Source organism: Strigops habroptila, chromosome 4 (assembly GCF_004027225.2).
Source record: "Strigops habroptila isolate Jane chromosome 4, bStrHab1.2.pri, whole genome shotgun sequence".
Taxonomy (NCBI): domain Eukaryota; kingdom Metazoa; phylum Chordata; class Aves; order Psittaciformes; family Psittacidae; genus Strigops; species Strigops habroptila.
The window spans coordinates 26,904,119-26,929,844 of NC_046358.1; the positions used below are offsets into that span (position 1 = coordinate 26,904,119).

General features: G+C 42.7%; 1 protein-coding gene across 7 annotated transcripts in view; it reads left to right on the top strand.

The window, feature by feature from the left end:
• The window catches only part of SYNE3 (spectrin repeat containing nuclear envelope family member 3), a 64,855-nt gene that overhangs the window by 7,884 nt on the left and 31,245 nt on the right, over positions 1 to 25,726 (top strand). For 4 of the 7 annotated variants that reach the window (XM_030485019.1, XM_030485025.1, XM_030485020.1 and 1 more), the window contains exons 2-4: positions 18,515 to 18,672; positions 21,558 to 21,730; positions 22,168 to 22,477. In XM_030485019.1, the coding sequence (XP_030340879.1) occupies positions 18,529 to 18,672; positions 21,558 to 21,730; positions 22,168 to 22,477 (627 nt within the window). In that variant the 5' untranslated portion in view covers positions 18,515 to 18,528. Of the gene's footprint in view, positions 1 to 3,991; positions 6,425 to 9,085; positions 10,328 to 18,514; positions 18,673 to 21,557; positions 21,731 to 22,167; positions 22,478 to 25,726 lie in introns of those variants that run through there. The other 3 variants (XM_030485018.1, XM_030485023.1, XM_030485022.1) reach the window with 2 other exon arrangements.

A 25,726-nucleotide genomic window follows, 5' to 3' on the forward strand; every position in this document is an offset into this window, starting at 1 on the left:
GACTGTGCGTTTCCTTTAACTTAGAGGACTGACTTTTCTAATTGCAAAAGTCTCTGCATGAGCACTCTTGAGTCTCCGTGGGAATGTGGTAGTGGTTATATGAATGGCACATGGCAGCGGTTGACAAACGTAGGTGATGTTTCATATGTAAGTCAGTAGAATTGGTCTGTAGCTGCTGCAGGTTAAACACAGGTTTTATGTGAAGTACATAGCTAATAACACAAGCTCAGTAAACACCAAAGAAGTGCTCAAGTTAATTTAGATCTCCAGATAAAGAAAGCACCCAAGGAAAAATTTTCTTGTTACCTTGTCTATTAAGTCCACAGGAGTCAGAGTAGAAATCTTGACTCTGTGACAACATTGCCCTTGGCTTCACCAGAACCTGGGATTTTCCCTTTTATTTTCAGATTATAGACCTGCCAACTCCATTAGTTGTTCTGTCAGTGAGTGCATGCTGCTGGTATAAGATAGCTATCTACAGAAAATAACTTCAGTCTTTTTTTTGTTGTGTGTTTTTTATTTGGGGTTTTTTTGTTTGGGGTTTTTTTTTCCCTACAAGACAAATTCCTGTCTTGCAGAACTTTTCCCCCTTCTCCTTGCGTTCTTGTTCCATAGTTACTACTAAATTTTTTTTAAGACACTTTCAGTGTATTCTTAGCTTCTTTACCAAGATTTTCTCAAATCCAACCCCAGGTATGATTGCTTCTCCTCTGAAGCACTTGAATTGGAAGCCAGTGTCATTGGCACCAAGTTCTTGGCCAGAACTGAAGGTCCTTGTCAGAAAAATAGGCCTGTTACGGAATTCCCAAAAATGATTGTTCCCTGCCCTGAGAGAAGCTCATGGGTAAGTGTAGAATCAATAAACTAATAATAGCAAGACAAAGAAGGAAGAAAGAGGATGATGGTAAGCAGTAGGAGGAAGTTACTGCAAGGAGGTGAGAGCAGGCACGTGTCTGTGGCATTGCCTGGCAGCTGCCTCCATCCTAGGTTGTGGAAGGCAGTAATAGCTCTGCTGCCTCTAGCATTCCACAGTATGGCTAGCTTTCATCACCACCCATCAGCCTAGATCTCACGGCTCATATTCCTGGTTTGCCTGCAACACCGTGTATCTTCTCCTTTTCTGTGGGAGATGGGTAAGAACTTTTTTCCATTTGCAAAGTACCCCTCCTTCAGACACTCCCTTAGAAGCATCTCTTGTCGTGATGCTTGTACGCGATAACCGCCTCATGGCACTTTCCTTGGGGGCGCTTGGGATGGGGCTACCAGCAACCTGAAAGATATAGCCTTTCCTTCAGCATTACTTTATTTCTCCCTCAGCTGTTTGCTTGTCCAGCTATTGTGTATTGTGAGAATATGTAATAGTGGAGGAGGGTTCATAATGTCAATTCTCGTCTGCAAAGCAAAGTAGCATTTGCTGTCTGATGAAAGACCTGAAGGTGTTTATAAAAAACATTTTTGTAAGTAATTATGTTTAATCCCAATACTTTAAATGTCACAGCCTCTTTCTTTTTCTCTTTTTTTTTTTTTTTAATAGTTGTAATTAGTCAATGCTGAGGAATTAACCTGGATGTTAACAGGCTGCTTCAGTGCTCCACGTGTCATTGTTTTTTATAGAGTGCCCTTCCCATGTCATCTATCACTCTGGTATTTGTCAAATGCTTTTCAGTTGTTGCTATTATCAGGTTACACCTTAGGTTGGGGGTTTGCAAGTAGATGTGGGGGTTTTTTTTGTTTTCAGTTAAGCAACTATACCAGCACCTAACCCTCATCTTGGTTCTTTTAGTCTTGCTCAAATCAGATCTGACTTTTTTCAGCTTTTTTGTTGTGGGGATTGGGGTTTTTTGTTTGATTGGTTTCATTGGGTTTTTTTAATACTAACTGGTAAAGTCAAAATACTTTTTTTTTTTCTCTTGCTGAATGGGACAGAGCATAACGACTACCTCAACCTGATCTTTCAGATGCTCAGCTTGCAGGTTGGACACCTAAATCATTAGGCTGTACCTAATGATTAGGTTCTGCATAATGATTCATTATTTACACAGAGTGAAATTGTACCAGAAAGAAAGACCAAGAACTGGACGCTTGTCTGCGCCACCCCTGCCAGTACCTCCAGGCCCAGTACTTAGGATAACCTGAATGCTTGATGTGGGTGTTTCTTCACTGAAAAGTCCTTTCACAGCAATTCCAAACCACATTTTTTGGGAAGTTGCAATTGCATGGAAGTCCCTTTATACCAATGTTGTTCTAATTCAGAATTAAAATATAGTTAGGTATATGATAATTCCCAGAAGATGGAAATTTTTATTAATATACATCTCCAAGCTGCGTTTTATTTATTTCTGAGAGAGCAGCTTCCACTTCTGGCCAGTGTATGATACCAACCTCCACTAGTGCTTGGTAGACTTTCACCTGAGCAGTTTCATGCTTTTTCTCCCAGTTTTGTCCTCATGTAATCCTTCCCAAATCCAATGTCATGACAATCTCTCAGATTCTTCTTAAAACTCTCTTGCTGCAACATCTATGCAAATTTGGCCATGGTTAGGCAGCTGCTGCTCTGCCTGTGGTTTTTCATGCTGACTAATACTGCCTCATTGCTCATATGTGTGTCCCCTCTGTCTCTAGCCATATTCTGTCTCCTCTTCTGCCTGAGCAGTAATCTCATTGAATTTGGGATGCCACTAATGCTCTACACATGCTACCTGCAGTATGGTGGAGTACTGGTTCACAGCTAGGACCTGAGCCTCGGCAGAGAAGTAAGAACATATAACACAGTTGTAATGGTCTTCTTGAAAGAAAATTTTTTATGCTGCTGCTGTGTTTCCTACCTGAGGGGTTTCACAGCTCTCTGTCAGAGCTTAGGCAATGCTTTATAGTTTCTAACCCTTGTAACCCTACTGGTGTGACAACTTCTGTCTCGTAAACAGTTAGTGGTCTGGTACATCACTGGCTGTTCAAAGATGCAGATGATCAGTAGGCAGTGAGGCCACTCTGTCCAGAGTATCATGGTGGGCAGTGTAGTCATTTAACTCCGTGGGCTGCACTCTGTTTGTCAGCAACATGGACAGTGGGATTGAGTGCACCCTCAGCAAGTTTGCCAATGACACCAAACTGTGTGGTTCAGTTGATACACTGGAGGGAAGGGATGCCATCCAGAGGGACCCTGACACGCTTGTGAGGCGGGCCAATGCCATCCTCATAGAGTTCAGCAAGGCCAAGTGCAAGGTCCTACACCTGGGTCAGGACAATCCCAGGCACAGCTACAGCCTGGGTGGAGAAGAGATTCAGAGCAGCCCTGCAGAGAAGGACTTGGGGGTGTTGGCCGGTGAGAAACTGAACATGAGCCGGCTTCAGTGTGCTCTTGCAGCCCAGAAACCAACCGTATCCTGGGCTGCATCAAAAGAAGCATGACCAGGAGGTCGAAGGAGGTGATCCTGCCCCTCTACTCTGCTCTTGTGAGACCCCACTTGAAGTACTGCGTACAGTTCTGGTGTCCTCAACATAAAAAGGACATGGAGCTGTTGGAGTGAGTCCAGAGGAGGGCCACGAGGCTGATAAGGGGGCTGGAGCACCTCCCGTATGAAGACAGGCTGAGAAAGTTGGGGCTGTTCAGCCTGGAGAAGAGAAGGCTGCGTGGAGACCTCATAGCAGCCTTCCAGTATCTGAAGGGGGCCTACAAGGATGCTGGGGAGGGACTCTTCCTTAGGGACTGTAGTGGTAGGACAAGGGGTAATGGGTTCAAACTTAAACAGGGGAAGTTCAGGTTAGATATAAGGAAGAAGTTCTTTACAGTGAGGGTGGCGAGGCACTGTAATGGGTTGCCCAGGGAGGTTGTGGATGCTCCATCCCTGGCAGTGTTCAAGGCCAGGTTGGATGGAGCCTTGGAGACGTGGTTTAGGGCAAGGTGTCCCTGCCCATGGCAGGGGGGTTGGAACTAGATGATCTTAAGGTCCTTTCCAACCCTAACTGTTCTATGATTCTATGAAATATATTTCTTTTGCACTGCCTATGGACTCTCAGGTAATCTAAGATCATCCAACTGGTTTTCTTATACATGTAATTGAATCCATGTTTGAACACAGAGACACCAGGCTAAAGAAGGGGCCATTTAAATGTTTTCTACTACCACAATGGAAATGATAGTTTGCATGAAGAGTGGGAAAAACACTGTTCCATCCCCCACTGAAACTGAAAATAGCATCCTTTGTGTGGGAAAGAAGGGAATGGCAGGTCAGATTTTGTGAGAACATTTGGAATATTTTTCTGAAACTGTAGTCTCCTTTTCGAATATGGAAAAATGTAAAATCAAATTTGGTCTAAAAGAAATTATGCTCAACTGGTAATCTAGGATTTAGATATTTAAAATATGTTGTGACACTAACTTTCAGTAAGTTTTAAGGGTAATGCTGCATTTCTGACTTAGTTTGATCCTTTCATTGCTGCCCGCAGGTTGCATCTGGCTGTACTCACCAGGGTAGCTGCTGGGCTCCTCTTCTTTCTAGGTTAGTCAGTCATCCAAAGAGACTGCTTCTTACTACATTTTAGAAGCTGCTGTGTATAGCTGATTGTTAGCCATATATGCTCTGCTTCCTCAGTACTAGTAGTTTCAGTCTTTTTAGCAGGACTATAGCAAATTTACAGTGGCTACGGGATTTACCACAGGAGAGAGTACCACAGAGTACTTTCACAGGGAAAAGTACGTGAAGGGAGTCATTTATAGGCATTTTAAACTCCACCATTCAAACAGTAACACAATCCTAAACCAACCCTGATTTAACTTTCAGATAAATGGGCCACTCTCCAGTTTGCATTCACCCAGGAATCGTATATTTTGGTGTGCAGGCTGATGTGTTTTGAGATGTTCTTATTGTTTCTAAGGATTATTCATGTTAGCAAAAGGCTAAGAAGACAGTTGGAAAATAGTTGGTGTATCAGTTCCCTTTCTAGAGGTACTGACAGTGTTGCTACCTCGTAAGATATTCCTCCTCTGCTGTCCCTTGGGGTTTTTTTGTCACCATTGGTGGCAAAATTCCGTGTTTGGTTGGCTTCATTGCACATGGGGGTCACAGCCTATCTAAGGCTACTGGTCTTCAGTTAAACATCGTTAGCAGCTTCACAGAGTTAGCTTGATCAACAGTTTCTATCACATCTTTGTTCATATCCAGTTTTTCCCCATGGTGTTCACTTGTGCCACCTGACACTGAAATGGAAGGAGAGGTTCATAGTTTTATCCCTGTTTGTATCTGTAACTTCTAATTTGTAAGTAGAACTTGAACAAACTTCTTTTCCTCATTTTTGTTTTGTTTTCACTGATTTCTACACCTTTCCTTCTTACTTTTATTGTAATACTAAAATGTAGAGATTATGATACACAGCAACTGTAAAACTAGAGAGACTGTTGGCCATGTGGACTTCCTTTGGATTTACACTAGCTAGAGTGCTGGTTTGGTCCTGGAGTTTATTAACTAGGTTTACACCATTAGGATGATGCACATGGCGGTGGGTGGGTAGACCAAACCAGTAGGTTTCTTTGAATGTCTAACAGCAGAAATACCCAGTGGGATTGTGATTAACTGAGGGAGAATGTTGCTTTATATTTTCCAATAACTTTGGGGAATCGGGAATGGAGAATTCATCGTGCTCCACCATGAAAGACAGCTTCCGCCTACAAAGTGTATTCCATTCAGCCAGATTGTGCAGCAGTGGCATTTCCCAGAAATATCAGCTAACCTCTTTTTCACATTGTATGGTTGTAACTGAGAGCAGAATCTGTATTAGTGTGTCAGTCTGTGAAGGGAATCTCCTGTTAGAGAGCCGAGAGTAAAAAAGAAGTGGAAGATAAAGTGGGTAGGAAAATTATGTTAGAGGTTGAGCTAATGATTTATAAAAATCTCATCTCTGACAAGTACCTGTCTGCACTTTTGCTCCTTGCTGGGTTTTGTGCTGCATATTGTGGACTAATTCCTGTTCAGCCAACATCTGTCAGGCATAATAATTTCAAGCATTAATCCTTACAGGAATTTACCAGCTTGTTAGTTGATGACCTGAACTAGATAGTTTCTGGGGATTATTGCTATTTAAATCTTACCTACCTTTCAAACAGTGGCAATATGCCACGCTGGTGTTTTATTTTCTTTTTCAGGGCGGATATGTCTTTAGATTGCCACCCCCTCTTTCACTTCTACCACACGGTAGGAGGCAAAGAGGAAATCCTGTGCTGCCTCCACCATGAGTAAGGAGGAAGCCGCTGGTTTCTTTTCGTACCAGTCTTGCTCGTGCTGCTAGCCATGCTGAACCGCTGCCGTAACTAATGCCCAGCGGAGGCTAGGCTGGATTGTGCTAGCTGTGCTGGAAACCCATTTAGGAACTTTGATGAAATCACCACAGACTTTCACCTACCCGTTTTTCCAGAATTCCCAGGATTTTGGTGAGGTTTTTGCAAGGTTTGTTACTTTTGTTTCATGATGAGGTGAGGTGATCGTGACCATGCAGCACATCTCTATCTTTTGGTTCCGTTCATGTGCTTGTCTCCAGAGAAAACCCATGGCTTGCCTCCCACTCTCCCTGTGCTGGCAGAGAGGGTGAGAGGATCCCAGGCAAGGGCCTGCTGTGACAAAATAATGGCCAATAAACTTCTCTGAGCAGCATGCCAGGTTGAGGAACTGCTTTTTACAAGTCAGGAAAAAAGAAGCAAAAATATCAATACCGTGATGCTCACTAGAAGGGTTGGAGGTAAGGGGTAGCAAGTGAAGTTACTAGAGAAAATGTCTGTTGAGAGTTGTGAATGTTGCTATCTGACACGATATTAGCTTTTACAGACCCAGAGTGTTCACTGACTTGGGACTGCTAAGATCCCTTCCCTGATTTTTTTTAAATAGTGTGGGTCTAAGGTCCCATATATGACTGTTGAAACACGTCCTTGGTACATGCGATAAGTTAAAAAGAGATTAGAGATTCAGTATTACTTTTTTAAGTAGGCAGTATAGTTTGCACAAGCATTGTCACTTGTGCTGTGCTCACTGAGCCCAAATGTAGGCTCATAGAAGGCTCTGTTGTGCTGTGGTTTAGCAGTGGTCCCCCCTATCACAGAGTTGGATGCATTTTACTCCAGGAAGATGATAACCTGCTTCTCCTGTTTTCTGAATCAACCTTTAGTGAGGTACCTGCTGAGCCCAAATTCAAAGGGGAAAAAGGGGCGAAAATTCCAGTGATGTGAAATGCCTTTAAAATATAAAAAGTGTTTGTGGTATCTTTAAAGGATGGCTTTGGAGACTACTGAGAAAAGATTATTATTTCTTTTTGATTAAAGTTTCTGCCATGATGTATATTACTCCTTGTAGAATAATTATTTATTACCTGGATTATAAGAATCTGTCTTTACAGCTTTTCCTTCTTTCAAGTGTTTGAGAATCGTTAGTGCAATGACACATCTGCCAGGAGATGTTTGTCAAGTATAACAGCAGATGAGTGCAAATCCTCAGCTGACATAAACCCCTATTGCTCTGGTTAGCTCTCTGGGAGGCAGCAGCCCCAGAGATATGTCCGGTAATATTCAGGGTGGGATTTTCAAAGTTGCTGAAGAGAAGTAAGCCCTGAGGTCCCATTGGGCCCTAGACAGAGCTGAGCTGCCTGATCTTTTCAGATGTTCTCGGGAGAAAAAAAAAAAAAGCTTTGGTTTCTAAAAGTTAATTAAAAGTGGATGATGCAAGAGTAAGAAGAATAAGCATCGTCTTTACTCTTGCTGCTCAGCACGGTAATTATCTGTGATCACAGCTTTAAATAACTCTCTGGTCCTCCTCAGTGGAGGTGGACTGCTGACAAATGTGGCTTACTGCTGAGTCCTCCTGCCACTTTACACTTTGTTCTAGTTTTGATTAACCTCAGTAGGAGGAGGTTCAAATCCCCTTTAGGTTTATAAACTTAGGACTTCAGTCCTCAGTCAGGCTAAAGAGACTACTAAAAAGGCAGTGCTGCTTTATTGTGGGGGCATTTCTTTATCTCTGTTGTGAAATCATGGGCTATATCAGAGGGCTGGAGTTGTGGCTATGCTGGTCTCTGTGCAGAACTTAAAGTGTGCTCGTCCTCCAGTGGCTGCCAGAAGAGCTCTTTGCAACTGAAAGCAGAGATGCGACCTTGCTCTTTAACCCACAGTGCTGGCAAGCACGCAGGGTGGGAGGATGACGAAAACATGGAAACTGCAACAGTTCAGGCAAAAATGAGTCACGAGAAAGCAGCCTGTTTTATTCAATTCCAGAAATGTTCTCAGCCGTTCAAAATTAATTTATATCCACCATTTTGCAGTCGTCTACTTTGTTTCTGAGCTTGGGGATGAGGTTGCAGGCAGTTCCAGTAGTGCATTTTGTTTAAGACACAGGCAGGCATGTTCACCCATGGGTTTGTCTCAACACAAACCAGTGCCATTGGCAATATGAAGCCTGGCAATATCAGCTTAATGCAAATATTACTTTAAATAGTGTTCAGAGTGCTAGCTCTTTAGGTCTAGCTGTACTTACCCTGGTCTACATTTTTGGCAGCATTTCAAGTGTTTAGCTCTTGCAGTGGTCATTTTTCTCTTTCTTTATAAAATGTATCTTCCTGTTCCATACAAATTAAAATGTTGTTTTTTCTATAAACACGTGCTTTTATCCCATGAAAATAACTCTTATTTTAATACAATTTCAGTATTTAAAATTAGTGTTTTCCTACATGGCAACTACTTTTTTTTTAATTCAAATGAGTCTCACTTTCACCATATAAATATCTCCTCATCCTAGTAATAATGTTTTGAAACAATGTTCTTCTAAAGGGGACAAAAGATACTGTGCTCTTATACTTGTTAAGTACTTGCAAGTGACTTTATTTCTAACAAATATTTCTAGTAAATACTTAAAAGGTTTATTAGTTTAAAAGCTGTATACTTAGTACTCCCATGTTGCACACAGTTGCTCATTCAGAGGCAGCATTTGACTGATGATCAAATAAAATATTTTAACACTGGTTTCAGGGGGGGGGGGGGGATGGCGGAAATTATGTGTTCAAAAAAACCCTAGATACAAATGTGGAAACGGTGATGTGGAAGAGGAGAGAATGCACGTTTGGAGGCAGATTGACATCCCGCAGCCCTGAGCAGCCATGTTATGATTGTAGGCCTCTTCAGGACATGGGATTCCTGCAGAAGGCTAGTTGTCCCACCATCTGGTATGGATCCTTGCTTGGGAGTGCCCCTCTCTCTCACTGACTCCCCAGGGAACTGCAGGGCCCCTAGCTCAGGGTGTCCCACTGACTGCCTGAGGTTCAGTGCTGTCGATGGGACAGCACTCTTTTGTGGTGAGACATGCTTCTGAGTCCCAGCGTGTTTGCAGACCCCATGATGAGGCCACATGCTTTAGCAGGGCTAGAGGATCTTGTTCTGAGTATCTCTGGCTTCAAGGAGTAGGCAGACAACATGGGTGGTAGAACCACCACAGTTTGCACAGGACATGCAGCTGCAGTCTAGCAGCCCTTTCTTCCATTCACCACTTTGTACCCCTAAGTATACATGGATGCCTTGCTTTCATTGCTGAACCCCTTCTGACATGTCATCTGTAATCTCTTTGGGACAGAGGTATTATCCTTTTAACGGTAGGGCGCTTCTGCTCACCACAGGGTGCTGTGAAAGGATACTCTTCATACGCGGCTTAATGCTCTGGGATCCTGATTATGGAAATGGTCCTTGGGAGTTAACATGTGACAAACTGCACACAAACGAGAAGAGCTGCTGCCAGCCAGCTGGGAAGATGGACAGTTCCTTACTAGGGTTGGGATGCCAAACCAAAACTAAGGAGCGCAACTGGGGCGTTAAGAATCACAAGGAAGAATTACTTGGGAATACTCTACAGAGTAAAACTAATTTGCGGAATATATTTGGCAAGTAGCTAGGAATAACCTCACCTTTGAGAAGATGAGATTGTCCATATATTGACAGATATATTGTGTATGTATCCATACACAATATATGGCCAGCAAAAGAGGAATGATTTATCAAATGTATATTTCGTGCTGAATTGTTCACTGATCTTTAGCCAAGAGACAGATACCACAGAGGTTTATTAGGCAGTGTATCAGTGCTGCGGCTGGCACCCAGTGCTGAGGGATTGTACAGTCTGTGGAGGACAAGTGGGAGATAATTAAATACATAAATTCTAGCCTCCAGAGACAGGAAGACTAATGCTGTTGGCTTGCAGTGCTTTTCCATTGGCTGACTGATGGTAAAGCTATTAATTAGCTGAGCAATGCTGAAACCTGGCCTACTTGAGCAGCTGGGGATAAGTTCACAAGATGTAGATTGCAGGTAAGTTCACAGGTACCTTTCAGGGGCAATTTCTGAAGCAGTTTCCCTGAATCAGAAGAATCTCTGCTGAAGTTGTAGGGCAGGGGTGTTTAACTTGTGATTTTCCAGTAACTAGGAAAGCAAACCCTCTTGCCATTAAGTTCAAAGTCACAAAGTCAATATATGTGTGGGGAGAGTGTGGAGTATGGAGTGTATGGAGTGGGGAGAGATTTGTAATTAAGACTTCTCACCTATGCTTTTTACTTCCAAATGACTTTAAGACTTAAACAAACAAATAAATTAAAAATGCTGTGGTCAGAGTTACTAATTGTCAATCCTGATACTAAAAGGGAAGATAGACCCCTTTAAGCAAATGGTTGGGAAAAAAAAAAATCAGTTTATTTTTGAATTAGTCTGCATAGAACATGTCTCTGTTTTTTTTTCCCCCCCCCCCCCCCCTTTTTTTTTTAATCAAATAGGTACAAAATTGTTAGGTGTGATCATATTGTGGCAGAATGTCTTGTTAGCCATAGGCTTCCTATGGATTGTTTTGTAAAGGAAAGAAGATGGTTATGATATGTGTGAATGCTGTATGCACTCATGATGTTGGCATTCCTTGGTTAAGGGGAATGCTTGTAACTAGGATATGCATGTGTTTATTCTAAAAAACTATTTATTTTCCAACTCATTAATTAGGACAAACAATTGCTGACTGTCATAAACATTCACTGCAAATAACACAGGAAAAGGCTGTGTTGGAAGATGGCCAAGGTGATAGGATTAATGTTTTTAGCCTCTAAAAGATTATGCTGGAAGTAATTACAGCTTTTATTTGAAAGCTTGAGGGCTTCTGCAGCTACTCAGGCAGTTTAACTCAGCTCTACATGGGTGTGGCTAAGCTGGAGGCTTTCAGTCTCTACTGGTAAAGCATCAGCTACTAATAACGTGATTCAAAATAGCTCCTCCTGGAGCGGACCAAGAATATGCAGTTTTGGAAAAACAACGGTCAGTCCTTTGCCTTTCTGTGATCTGTGCCAGCTACTGACCAGCCTGAAGTAGATGAGTCAGAGCTCTCAGCTCTGCTCCTCAGAGCTGTCTTTACATTATCCAGGGAAGCTGGAAAGTCATTAAATTGTCCCAGATACAATTCCCAGAACCAAAATTGCTTCCACACTTATGCATTGGTATAAAATTTGACAGAGTCCAGTAGGGGTTTTTTTAAATCTTCGCCCCCCCCAAATGGAAAAGATTATGAAAAGTTTTCAGTATTTCAATAATTGGAAAATGGTCTCCTTAATGGTGAGTGATTTAAATTTCCTGGAGCATTTTTGTACTGTTATTTTTGTAAGGACTGGGTACTGGAAACTAGTCAAGTAGTACATGAATATAGGAATCCAAGACATACTGGAACCATTTAAAAGCCTGTGTTCTATTTATGTAGGTTTTAAAAGAATGTGTAAAATGGGAGTGGTTGTGAGAAACATTTTGAGAAATTTGTTAGTTTTGTTTGTTTTTAAAAAAGTCACGTAACTTGGCAGTGAGAAATTAGTGCGTTAGGAAATACTGCAAAACAATAGTATAATCCCAGCAAAAAGACACCGCACTTGCAAAATAACTTTAAAAGCTCTAAGTACTGCATTGGAAATATTAAATAAGGAAGTCTCACAATACCCTAATGAGAGTTATTAGATGCACTAGAAAGATTGCTGAAGTAGATGTACTTACAGCAGAAGCACTCAGAGGAATTTGGCGCTGTGAGTGCCGGGTGGATCACATGGAGGGTCACCTGTGCCTTTCACTGCGTCAGGGACTGCTGTGGAGATTTAGGCATCTCTAGGTCCCTCAATGGTGCTGCTTCCATCTGGTGGCTCCAAGAACTATAATGCAGAGCAGTCAGCTAATTAATTTATCCGTTCTTTCAGCGAGATGGCTCCAAGACCACAGTTGATACAAGGCTGCCTCTGTATCTTCGCTTCAGCCCAGCCCAACACAAATGGAGCACAGCTCATGAGCTGAGCAGATTTTTATAAGCAAACCCCAGCTTGCTGTTGCTTTGGATCTCGTCAATTCATGTTGGGGTATTCAGCCTGTGGGCAAGCTAGGGGGACAGCATGTGTGCCCCAGCACCCTGCCAGCTGCCTCTTCTCAGGGAACAGTGGGTGGGTTACAGTCCTCTGACTTCCCTCCTTGATATAACTGGTTTTGTGTCTGGATGAGGGAGGGGAAGAGGGGTGATACTGACTTGAGGCAGGACTGTGTTGCCAGAGGAGTTCATCTTCCCCTCTTCCAAAGGTATGGATGTCCTGTGCGTGGTAACCGGTGTTTTGGGGGCCATAGAGGGTGATGCAGAGAAGGTAGGAAGACGAGTGTTGTGGGAAATGTTCAGCTAAAGGATTCTGGAGCTAATCTGTATCTTACTTTTTCCTGCTCCTGAAACATGTTTTTTATAACCTCTGGACATGCTGCAGGAGCTGTCCTGGGCCAGATATATTCAGCACCCTGAAATATGCTTCTTCCTTACCTCTGCTAAGTAGCAGTGTTAGTGCATCTGGACAAATAAAACTTGGGTTTGCTCAGCATCTCATTATCCGTGCCAGAATTTCTTATGTGTAGTTATTACCCTCATTTAGTAATGTATGTATAGAGATGCTAAATGCTTTCTGCAGTATAAAAATGTCTTCCACGGTATGAATTAATACACTGATCCAAGTATATTAAAATCAAAAGCTATTTTGAACAGCTACATGCATTTGAAAATGACTGTGACAAAAATAATTTTGTACAAGTTGCTCAGATGATCACACCTGCAATTAAAGGGAGGCTTTCCTTGGCACAGTGCATCCTAGTGGCTGAGCCTGCTGCCTAGGACAGCACCACGCTGTTACACCATGGTACAGGTGGCCCTAAGGTCTGCTGCTGTTGCACATTGGTCTGTGCCTGCTGGTTTTGCACAGCTGAACAGTTCAGGTCTGTTCCAGGAGCTGCTGTGTCTCCTTTGTATTTCTTGTACTGATCAGAGCCCTGTATTTCATGTCCAGAGGTATTGCTCAATCGTTTAGTCCTAATAATGCAGCAGAAATGGGGTGAGTACTGTTAATTAATTAACATTTATCCAGTAACCATTTATCCCTGCTTTAGGAGCATTTACAAAGAAATTACAGATACTGCCAAATTTCAGGTAGTCAGCAGCTGTTCTTCCTCCCAAGCAGTGAATACGTCAAAACCCATACTTTTTCCTTGCAGATAAAACCCATGCCTTTAATGCCTGGAAAGGGTGAGCAGGTTACAGAACAAAAGATCTGGGTACATTGTAGCTGACTGCTTCAGACAGCATCTTGCTGCCCAGTGTGGAGGAAAGAGAGAAGACACGACACAGTTGGTCTCAAGAGACAGCCCAGATCTATGTCAGATATTGCAGGTCATAAGTACTGTGAAATCCACCTGGGCTTTAGATCAGAGTTCATGCTGAATTTAACCATCTTTATGGTGCTAGGTGTAGGAATTACTTGATCAGAATCAGTCAGTGATGTTATGCAGGCATTTGGAATAGCAAAATGTTTCTCTTCCTTTGCAAACTGGTGATCTTAACATTGAAATAACATTTTTCATGATTTCCTGAGTTGACTGCTTACATGGAACGCCTGCGTGTGGGATGGGGGTCTGTCTATCTGTGGATTTTGGGCAGAAAATCCTTGTGCTCAGAGGAGACCAGGATGCGGGCAGAGTTAGAGTGGGGTTTCTTCATGTTAGATGACAGTAGGTTTTCCACTGCTTCTTAACCATGTTTGATTGCCCTCTAATTTTTGTAAGAAGTAAGACTGGATAACGTAAGGTTCTGTATTGGCTATTCCATGGCTGGAGTCCTGAAGCCAATTTTAAATATGATATGGATGTTGCCAGGAATAGAAACCTCTTCTAGGAAGTGAATGCCACTCTTCATCAGAGTCTATCCAGCAAATGTACTGTCAGTTTTTGTTTCTCAATGGCGTAAGTGGAATTGCCACGTCTTACACTCATGCTTTCAGAAACTATTTGCCTAGAAATGTCTGTATGTAGGTAACAATAGAAGTCTTAGGGGACAGTCCCTCTACAGCTGCCAGATATAATGAGAATGTTAATGTGAAGATGAGTTGATCAGTCAGCTACAAAGAGATGTGTGCTCTTTTCTGAGGGTTGGATTCTTACAGTACAGGAACGCCAGTTCAGGATCAGTCATAGTTCGAGAAGGAGGCAGCTATCTAGCAATACACTGAGAATAACATTACTCCTTTAGCTGGCTTCATTCTTAGAACTCTTGTGGTGTAAGTCAATGATTTTAGCTTTAATTATGCTGTCATATTTTTTATAATTGAAAGAGGGAATAGCTACCCCATGCCACCACACCACCCTCACTAAATCCGGTACATCCTGTTCTTTAATCTTTTCAAGGTGAGGTCACGCTTTTAAAAATGCCCTCTAGCTCTGAATCATAGAACCATAGAATGGTTAGCATTGGAAAAGACCTTAAGATCATCTAGTTCCAACCCCCCTGCCATGGGCAGGGATTTCTCACACTAGACCATGTCGCCCAAGGCTCTGTCCAGCCTGGCCTTGAACGCAGCCAAAGATGGAGCATTCACTGCTTCTTTGGGCAACCTGTTCTAGTGCCTCACCACCTTCACTGTAAAGAACTTCTTCCTTATATCTAACCTGAACTTCCCCTGTTTAAGTTTGAACCCATTCCTGCTTGTCCTATCACTACAGTCCCTGGTGAAGAGTCCCTCCCCAGCATCCTTATAGACCCCCTTCAGATACTGGAAGGCTGCTATGAGGTCTCCACGCAGCCTTCTCTTCTCCAGGCTGAACAGCCCCAACTTTCTCAGCCTGTCTTCATACGGGAGGTGCTCCAGCCCCCTTATCAGCCTCGTGGCCCTCCCCTGGACGTGTTCCAACAGCTTCATGTCCTTCTTATGTTGAGGACACCAGAACTGTACGCAGTACTCCAAATGGGGTCTCACAAGAGCAGAGTAGAGGGGCAGGATCACCTCCTTCAACCTGCTGATCATGCTTCTTTTGAAGCAGCCAAGTATATGGTTGGCTTTCTGGGCTGGAGCACACACTGAAGCCGGCTCATGTTCTGTTTCTCATCGACCAACACCCCCAAGTCCTTCTCCACAGGGCTGCTCTGAATCTCTTCTCCACCCAACCTGTAGCTGTGTCTGGGATTGTCCCGACCCAGGTGTAGGACCTTGCACTTCACTTTGTTGAACTTCATGAGGTCGGCATCGGCCCGCCTCACAAGCGTGTCAGGGTCCCTCTGGATGGCATCCCTTCCCTCCAGTGTATCAACCGAACCACACAGCTTGGTGTCGTCGGCAAACTTGCTGAGGGCGCACTCAATCCCACTGTCCATGTGGCCAACGAAGATGTTGAAGAAGACAGGTCCCAACACCGACCCCTGAGGGACACCACTCATCACCGGTCTCCACTTGGACATTGAGCCATTGACTGCAACTGTTTGTGTGTGGCCATCCAGCCCATTCCTTATCCATGAGGTAGTCCATCCATCAAATTTATGTCACTCCAGTTTAGAGACAAGGGTGTCATGTGGGACAGTGTCGAATGCTTTGCACAAGTCCAGGTAGATGACATAACTGCTTTGTCCCTATCCTCAGGTCTTCCATTTTCCTTTTCTTGAAAATGAGAGTTGTATTACCCTTTTTCCAAGTCATCAGGAGCTTCACCTGACTGCCATGATTTTTCAAATATGATGGACAGTGGCTTAGCAAATTCATCCACCAGCTCCTTCAGGACCCGTGGATGAATTTCATTAGGTCCCATGGACTTGTGCACATTCAGGTTCCTAAGATGATCTTTAACCTGATCCTCTCCTGCAGTGGGCCTGAGGTCTTCATTCTCTCAGTCCCTGCATTTGTCTTCCTTCCAAGACTTGAGTGGCATGGTCAGAGCATTTGCCAGTGAAGACTGAGGCAAAGAAGTTGTTGAGAACCTCAGCCTTCTCCAAATCCAGGGTGGCCAGTTCTCTTATTTTCTTCCGGAGAGGGCCCACGTTATCCCTGGTCTAGGTATGTGTTTTGTTGGTGACATACCTATAGAAGCCCTTCCTGTTATATTTGACATCCCTGGCCAGACTGAATTCTAACTAGGCCTTAGCTTTCCTGGCCTAATCCCTAGCTTCCCAGCCAGTGTCTCTGTATTCTCATGCCACCTGTCCTCACTTCTACCTCCTATAAGCTTCTTCTTTTGTTCTGAGTTTTCTCAGCAGTTCCTTATCTATCCATGGAGGCCTCCTGGCCTTCTTGCCCCATTTCCTTCCTGTTGGGACACAATACTCCTGAGCTTGGAGCAGATGATCTTTGAATATCAGCCAGCATTCCTGCCCCACCCCACCCCCTAGGGCTTTATCCCATGGAACCTTACTGAGCAGGTTCCCAAAGAGGCCAAAGTCTGCTCTCTTGAAGTCCAGGGCAGTGAGTGAGCTTGCTTGCATGCCCTTCTCACTGCCATGAAGATCTCGAACTCCAAAATTTATGAGTTAAAGCTTTGGATTCTGCCTGTCTGACATCTCTCACTTGGGGAGGAATTCCCTCTTCCATGCAGATGCACTTGTCTGCACATGGAGGTCTGACCCATCCTCTGTTCCAGTAATCTCTCTGGGTAGTGCAGTTGCTGCTCTGTAGGTGCAGTTCTCTTGCTCCGTTCTGGGATCTGTTGAGTGTAAAGCCCGCTGATGGCTGGGAAGCAACAATTTAGATTGTTTCTGTTGCCAGACATCAGTGTTGTGAATGCTAATATCTTGTTTCCTCTGGTCTAATGTGGAAAAAAATGCGCTGGGAGCTATAGGGGAGGACATTAATATTGCATGAATCCTTTTAACTTATGAACAGGAACATCGGCAGGATGGTGGGAAGTGGGCAGAAGAAGGATGGCTCTCCTTTGTAAAGACTAAGCTGCCAAAAGTTAAAGTGGTTGCAAAACACCAGTGGTCCAGATTTGCCAAGAGCTGTGCTCTGCCTATCGCACTGAGCACTTTATTCCACATGAATAAGTTTCATGGAAACTGAGGGGGCTGCTGTGGAACTGAATTCTGCACAACAAACTTGGGTTCAGTAATTAAGTCTCAAACTTTGTGCTGCAAAAATGCTTCAGTCATGAATAAAAAAGTGGAAGAATACTTTAGTTTACAAGAGACACCAATGGGTTGGCTGGTGGTTATTTGTAGGATGTGACCCAAAACCATTTAATGTCAGTGGCTATCTTTCTGTTAACTTCAGTGGAGCTGACCTACAGGGGGCTTTGTTATGATTTATCCTTATTAGTCAAGTTTGGTGTGGTAGTGCCCAAGGGTGAGCGTAGGATGGCTCTCCTATTGTACACACACAAAGGAGGCCATTTGGGTAACAGAGAGCTTATGCTCTAAAGAGAGAAGGCACAAGAGCAGAGCAACAGAGCATCATACCCTCCTGCTGATTGGGAATGGTCAACAAGAGAGGGAGGGGAAAATTAAAAGCTTATATCCTGGTATAGAATAAAAGAGGTGGCAAAAGAAAAAAATCCATCAGTGTCGATATTCCCATGTGACAGTTTGTGCGTGGTTGGTCTTGGCAGTTGCTGGCTGGTTTCCGTTTTCTGTGTGTCCCAGGCTCGCTGCATGTGCATTCAGATAACCTGTCTGTGGTCTCAGCGGAACAAGCTAACTGAGAGCCTGAGCATCTGATCCTGATCTCACCAGCTTTAAAGGGTTTATGTACCTTTAAGTTAAGCATGTGCTGAAGTGCTTTGCTAGTCTGGTATCAGGTACTCAGTACGTGAGCCTGGAAGGGCATAGGGAGAGTTTGCACTCACTAGACTCTGGGAAGAAACATTAAGTGTTTGTGATTGGTGCAGCCAATCTGGAATATACCACAAACACCAGATTAATCTCATTTGAAAGCTTTGAATTAAGTCTGTTTACTGTAGTGGAGCCTCCCACAGTTCTCCACCTTCTTTTCGTTTCCTGGTATATTTTCATTTGGGAAAGCTGCAGTGTGAGTGTCTTCTCTGTGCTCGACTGAATCGCGATACTGCTAAGTTTTTTGGTGTTATTGTTAAAAAGGAAACCCACAACATCATTACGTTTTCTCCCCTGCTCCTTTACATTGCCTTGAATGCATTCCTGGTTAGGTCTGAACCAAAACCTACTTACTTTCCTGTTTCTTATCCTTTCAGCTTCTTCAAATGCAATGACTCAGCAGCTACAGGATGAATTTGACAGTAGTGTGGAGAATGCAGAAGCGTGGATGAAGGCCATCCAAGAGAGACTGAGTATCAATGACAACACCAAGGGACCTCGATCTGCCCTAGAAGCCAGACTGAGAGAGACTGAGGTAAGGGAAGAGTGACGTAGCATTTCAGAGGTGGCTGTCAGTGCTACTGTTGTTACAGTAGTTATTGTCTTGAACTCTGTGTTAGCTGGGAAACTCTTAGCTGCCTCTGCTTGCTAGAGTATTTGTCCTATGTGAATGGGTTTACATCTGTATTCTTCCTAATTTTTCGATCTGCAAAATGTTTATAGACATTGTAGAAAAAGAGGATGGCAATTTGATATCACAGGCTTCCAAGCTTTTCAGATTGATTTGGAAGACTAGCAGCAGGTTTGGCAGGTTAAAATGTTTACGCTGTCCTATGAGCATGCTTAAATCTGAAACAATTGAGTTGCTGCTTGCAGTTGCTAGATAGTGATTTGCAGAAGTCCAGCATATAGTCTGAGAGAGTTAGATCATGTTAGTGTTTCATCTCCTCCGGGACTCTGGCACTGGTGGAGAAAGATTGCAATGTCCTGGTAATGGGCTGTTCTAGAGTAATCCCCTTGTCCTTTTCCATAAACCCTGATGATTAGAGGGTTTGCAGATCCGCTTTATAATCTGTCTAACAAAAAGGTAAATGTTTTCATTTTTTTCTGATTTTACTTAATCTCTTGTATAACTCTTCACACAGAGATGCCGTTGCAGGTTGTGCCTGCTCTCTTACTGTGATTTCACATTCATTAACTTCAGTTTCATTAGATGTTATCTTGGTCTCATAATCTCAGAGAATGAAACAATCCTGTTTGTCCCATCTCTACCATTCTTGAGGGAGTGGTAGTATGTCTATGATTAACATTGAAACTATTTTTATACTTGTATTACCTTTAATTCAAACTAGGATGTTCTTTACATTAAATGGTCAAATCTTTCCCATCATTATTTACCCTGAAGTCTTTATTTTTGTATGTCTGCTCATGTTTGGACTGACTCTTCTGAGGTTGAACAACTCCAGAAAGACCCACATTGCAGGCTTACATGTCTTCAGCCTTTTTCCTTAACTGTGGCTCACTGAACACTGGATCTTGCCTCTGGTATAACGTAGAGACTTCTAGGAGTGATGGATGATGGCTAGACTTGCATGTCAGTCATAAAAAATCTGAAGTATTTCCCCTTGGTTTATAGATTTATTTCTGCTCTTAAATGATTTTCACCTATTCCTTTTGTCTGGAAAACTGATATGTGCAGTCTCAAAAAATATGCAACAAACACGGGAACTTGAGTAGGAGAGTGCATTCATTGCAGAGAGAACAAGATGCAAGGTTTTGAGGTTTCTGGTGATTTGATATGGCCTGAATTGAAGCCTGTTGACTTCTGTGGGCTTTGGAGGAGGCCTATAACATGCAAAAAATCACGTTAGAAGATTTTTTTCAATTCAGACTTTGGGAATTCATAATTCTAAAGAGTAACAAGCATCTGTTCTCTCTTCCTGTGTGTTCCTTATCTACCTCCTGCTCCCTCATCCTGCCTCCTTTCTGGGCCTGGCTTCCCTGTGCAGCTCACATGTCCTCGTGATGTGCTTGCTGCTTCACCTATTGGCTGTTTTCAAATGTAGCGATCGTTTTTCAGTTCCTTTTTTACATTGGGTTTGCCTTTTTTATTTTTTTTTATTTTTTTTTTTTTTTTGCTTTTTCAGTACTTCCTTCCTGTGGTTTATTTTCTGTTGATTTGTTAATGAAAATGCCAGCCAAAGATAGCAATCATTTAAAAAACAGATCTGAAAAGTGTACAGCCACTGCTTTCTCTCTGGCTGATATTTGCTTTCACTTGTTGGAAGAATGTCAGGCTTAGAACACAGTTTTACTCCTAAATTTTTCCTGTTGGGTGATAGCTATGGCTTTTATTTTCTTTCTCTGCTCTACCCTTTGCCCTGCTTTCCTGGATTCTTTTAATCACACTTTTCATAGTAGATAGTTTATCCAAACACCTGTTTGAACATCACATGCAGATGTGCTGTGTACATGCCAGAATAGTTTTTTCCCAGAATGTGAGACTGGAAATCAAAAGCCTGTGATTTGGTCTCACCTTTGCAATAACTGACGTGATCTTTTTGAACAAATCTCATAGGCCTAATCTTTCCAGAAGTAGTTGCTGATTTTGAACCTCTCGGTGTTCTAATTATAGAAGCCTTTTCCTTCAAACTTGAAAGCTACAGCTTGCCAGGAGTTTGTGAAGTAACAGCAAAAAGAGATAATCTGATGGTATTAGAAGTTTGGATAGAGTGACGCTGAAAGCTGACATCCAAATTGGGACCTAATTAATCTGTTGCATTATACAGAACTTGTGCTAATTTTCCATCTCTGGGTAGAGGAGGAGAGTGTACTTAAAATTAGATGGATTAACTTTCAGTTCCTGGCATTCCAATTTATGTAAGATACACGTTTTCACCAATTCATAACTTAGCAATTTAGGGTCAAAGCAAAATTTGCTAGCAGGCAGAAAATTCCACTAGTTAATTTCTCTTGGCTTGTTTTCTGAGCCAACTTTTATTTGCAGTAGGAAGCCTTTTTAATATGCTTCATGATTTTTATACTAGAGGGTTTAAAACTGAGATGTTGCAGTGTACCCCTATGGAGATTGCCTCTATGCTCTGTGGCAGGTGGGAGAGAACAACTGACATGTGGCAACATAGTGCTGTAACTTTGTAACAGCAGTGGAAATACAGCCACAGATACTTGATAGAAGATGACCTGGTTTTTGTAGTTAAATATTTTTCAACTGCTACATGGTTTTAAATTCAGTCCTTTATGATGTTTAAGAATAAACAAATCTGAAGAAAAGTTCATACTTTCCTTTCAGAAGTTTTGCAGCAGGGACTTCAGGATTCCCGGGTAAACCCAAAGTTTAAGTTTCGTCAATTTATACTTGCTTTCTTTTCATGCTTTCAATCCCATTTGTTTTTCTTATAGAAAATACGTGCACTGGAACCAGAAGGCAGCTTGAAAATTGACTTGATTCTTGTGAAGGCAGATGCTGCCCTTCGCAGCATCAGTGAGGATAAGAAGCATGAGATACTATCTAAACTTAAAGACATTAAAGCCTTGTGGGAAGAGACAGCCATATACATTACTCACTGTCACAGGTAAGACAACGTACTTTCTGTTGTGTTGAGGCAGTTGTCTCATCCAGTGCTTTCATAAAGTGCTTCCTGCCTCTCTCTGATGCCTGGATTGTAGATAGCAATCACTGCTAATCCCAGTCCCACAAGCATACTGGGGACTGTGTGGGGAGAGAGAGTCAGTGGGACCTCAGTCCCACTCACTGCCTGGGACTGCCTTCACAGCCCAGTCCATCTCGTGGCCTAGAATGATGAGTTTGGCCAGGCACAGAGACCTTGTACAGCATATTTCCTCCCTAGAGCAGAGAGGCCCTGGGAAGTGGATCTGGACCCTCTGAGGTCAGAGCAGTTTAAAATTGCTGAGAACCATGTCCTTTGCTCTCAAAGCTTTATGAGCTTGCCAATCTCTACTGCTCTTATCATAATTTCATCTAACTCATCTCTCTTGCTGTCCCCAACAGCCGTATTGAGTGGGTGTGGCTGCACTGGAATGAGTACCTGAAAGCCCAAGATGAGTTTTACACATGGATTCACAACATGAGTGTGACCTTGGAGCCTGACATTGAGTTGCAGCTTGGCTTAAAGGAGAAGCAGTGGCAGCTGAGCCACGCTCAGGTTCTGCTGAATGATGTCTTAAATCAGTCAGTCCTTCTGGAAAGACTGCTAGAGGAAGCTGCTTCCTTGTTCAGCAGGATAGGTGACTCCAGCGTTGATGAGGATGTTCAGAAGAAAATGAAGGTGGAATATGAAAAAATCAGGGAACAAGCTGAGGTACACCTATAAAGAGTGGGAGGTGTTCAGTTTTCACCAATATGTAGTATTGTTTGCTATCTGCTTCTTGAGTGATGTGGCCTACCTGGTAGGATTGCAAAAAGAAACAGAGCTGAGCACCCCTGTTCTTTCAGTCAGTGGACTGTTTTCAAAAGTCATCATGTCCCAAGATAAGCTGTTAATTGTGATGCTCTTACACTGTGCTTTATAGTAATGTTGTTGTAAAGTAACTGGAAGCTTCTTGCTGTGACCTAGTGAATATTGGTTTAGGTAATCTCTGTATAAATTTTGAATTGTTCCTCATCTTTCAACACATTAGTGATTTTTATTTTTTTGTATAACCAGGTGAGAAGTACTCATTCCTGGAGCCAGGGAATATTACATGCACACACCCTTGTTGGAGGAAGTACCATTAGTCCAGATCCAGAGTTGCACTCCCTGTCTGCAGAACTGGGAAACACTGAGCTGGTAATCAGCTGTGGCCCAACACTGAGCTCAACTAGCCAGTTCCAATAATCTGAAAGATTTTCACTGCACACAGTTACTAATTCTTGCCGGATGCTAATCTACCAGCTTGAGCAGTTGCTAGATACCCTGGTGTAAGACGTCCTGGTTCATCTTTCAGTGCCAGTGATTTTGTTTGACCCTATTGCTGGGTAAAGATTCCAGATAAGGCTCATACTTTTCACTTCTAAAACTTGGGTAAAGACAGGATTGGACCACGTGGCATGGCTGAGGGGCAGACATCTGCAGGTGGGAAGAATTCAGTTTCTTACTAGACTATATCAATAAAAATCTTCAAAAAGATATTTGAAATATATAGACAGACACATTTATCCCAAGCATATAGAGATCAAAATCTAGTCTTTGTCTCACAGTGGCTTCCAGGCATTCAGTAGGCTGGAATTACCTGGTGCAAATACAAATAATTTTCATTACATTGGTTCTGCTATCTGCCTCTGTCATAATATTGCTTTTAATTTGTTCCCACACCTACAACCCAGTCCAGAATTGAAGCCTGACAGTGACGTATGCTTTCCGCCTGGGTGCTGTTGTACAAGGTTAGCTGCAGATGACACTGGAAGAACACCACATTGGGATGCTTGTGCTATTTCTCTGCTTGCTCTACACATACTTTTTAAGTAAAGCAGCCTGAACCCCAAAACAATGAAAAACCTCCTGAGCTGGCACCTTCTGTGAGCATGAAATTCAGATAGTTTTTAGCCATAAATATAAAACTCTTAATAAGTCTCTTCAAAAACCAGAGTATATTTGGAAATGCTGTAACTGCACAGAAAGGCTGTAAAGCCACCAACAGACTTGAGCCTCAACGCTGATTTATTTTCAAAGGTAGATCTCTTGATTACAAGGCAACTAGATTTATAAATAAGAAGGTTCTTGGGAATTCAGGCGTTGTCTATCTAGATTGCCATTTAAAATTCTCATTTGCTCCTTTCTAACCAGGATTTGTCTTTGGTTTTGAAGCAGGAGACAGTCATTAACTAGTTTAATAAGGCAGTTCTTTCAACCAAGTCATTTGAATACTCAGAGCCAGAATGTGACCTCTTTGAGAATGGTTTTACATAGTGTAATTTCTGTAACTGACTTGGGTACAGGCTGGTGTAAATGAGAACAGGAAGCGGCTCATAGCACTTAGGCAAAATACGTCTTTATGTCTCCTGCTATCTGAGACGCTAGTAAAAGCTTTTCTTTGGCATTGGTTACAAATACCACATTTCATAGAAGGATTGAGTGAGAGAATCCAGCTAAGAAATCCCTCTTTCAGGAGGCATGGAACAAAGAGAGTTGGGAAGCCTTGGATTTTGCAACTGAAGTAAATGTGGAGTTCATTAGCTAATGCCAAGGTTATGGGCACCTTGGGAATCATGTTGGAAAGCGTAACACTTGTTAGAGAAACCCTGCTACCTCTTCCAACAGGAGGGAAGAATGAATGGAAGAGACACAGGTGTTATAAGGGGATTGTTCGGGCCCCTCACATGATGAGAGGCCAGGCTAAATGTGACTCGCAGATACCAGCTGAATGCCTGAGCTGCCTCCCAGAGGCGGCTTGCTGGTGTTTGTAGATTGCACTTGTGTTTGAAGAGCATTTTTAGATCCTGTGCAGTTGTCCAGCTCTATCAGAAGGCAAGCTCTTGGACAGTGTTTCTTAAATGGTTTGCCTGTGATATTGCTTCTCTGGTATGAGCAAATGGTGGAGACTGGTTTTTTTCTTAGTACTAACATGTGTCCTTATCATTCCCAAATTTTAAAAGCACGTAATTTGCTTTTAATTATATTGACAGGAATATTAGGTGTGGCAGCCATTTCCTATGTGCTTTCTCTTGCCTAGTAAAATAACAGTATGCAGAGGTAGATGGTTGTGGGTTTTAGCATAAATGATGACTGAAGATGGTAAGAAAAGTTATGATATACAGTATGTTTTAATACAATATATTTAGTCAAATATATTGAATATGAATTTCATCAAATGAATTTCAGTCTGTGTTGTCTCTCTTAACTGAAACCTAGATATTTATAATGCCAACCCTCATGTACCCTAGAGCTAGGCCTAAAAGCACCAGGAAGGACTGCAAGAGCTTTCTGTAGTCTGCTTTAGATGCCACAGAGGGATTTGAAGCAGGAACTTCCTTTACATTCTCTAGACTGCCTTCCAGAGGAGGATTGTTTGGCTTTACTGACTGTAAGGAGATATTAGGGGAGGGGGTTTCCTCTGCCTCTGTCCACCCTCCTTGAGTACCCAGGGCTGGACATATCCTGCCCAGACACATCTCTTCCTCTGCAGCTCATGGCAAACTCATTATTTTCCTGTCAGTGCTCTCACTCTTTCCAGGGCCATGTGCTTGCTTAATGTCTCCTCACATTAACCAAGTGTATGTGGAGATTGAGTTTAACGCTGTCCTGCTCCCTGATCAGCTAATCTAACAGAAGTGAGTGATACTTTCCTTCATTAGAAAGTTTCCCTGCCTAACGTCCTGGGGGAGCGGGGAGGCCTCAGCCAGCTCTTTGTAAGCCTTTTGTTTGACAGCACTGTTTGTCTAGATCCATGGACTTCCTTGACCTCATGGACTAGCAGGAGTGTCCAAACTGTGCACTTCTTTGTTGTGGCTGAATAGCCTGGGCAGGGGTGGGTCATTTTGACTTCCTTTTTCACCCTCTATATATTAATGTAAGACTTCTGAGTTTAATAATAGCTCCACTTTGTTATTCTCATCTCCTCCCTTTGGAGCT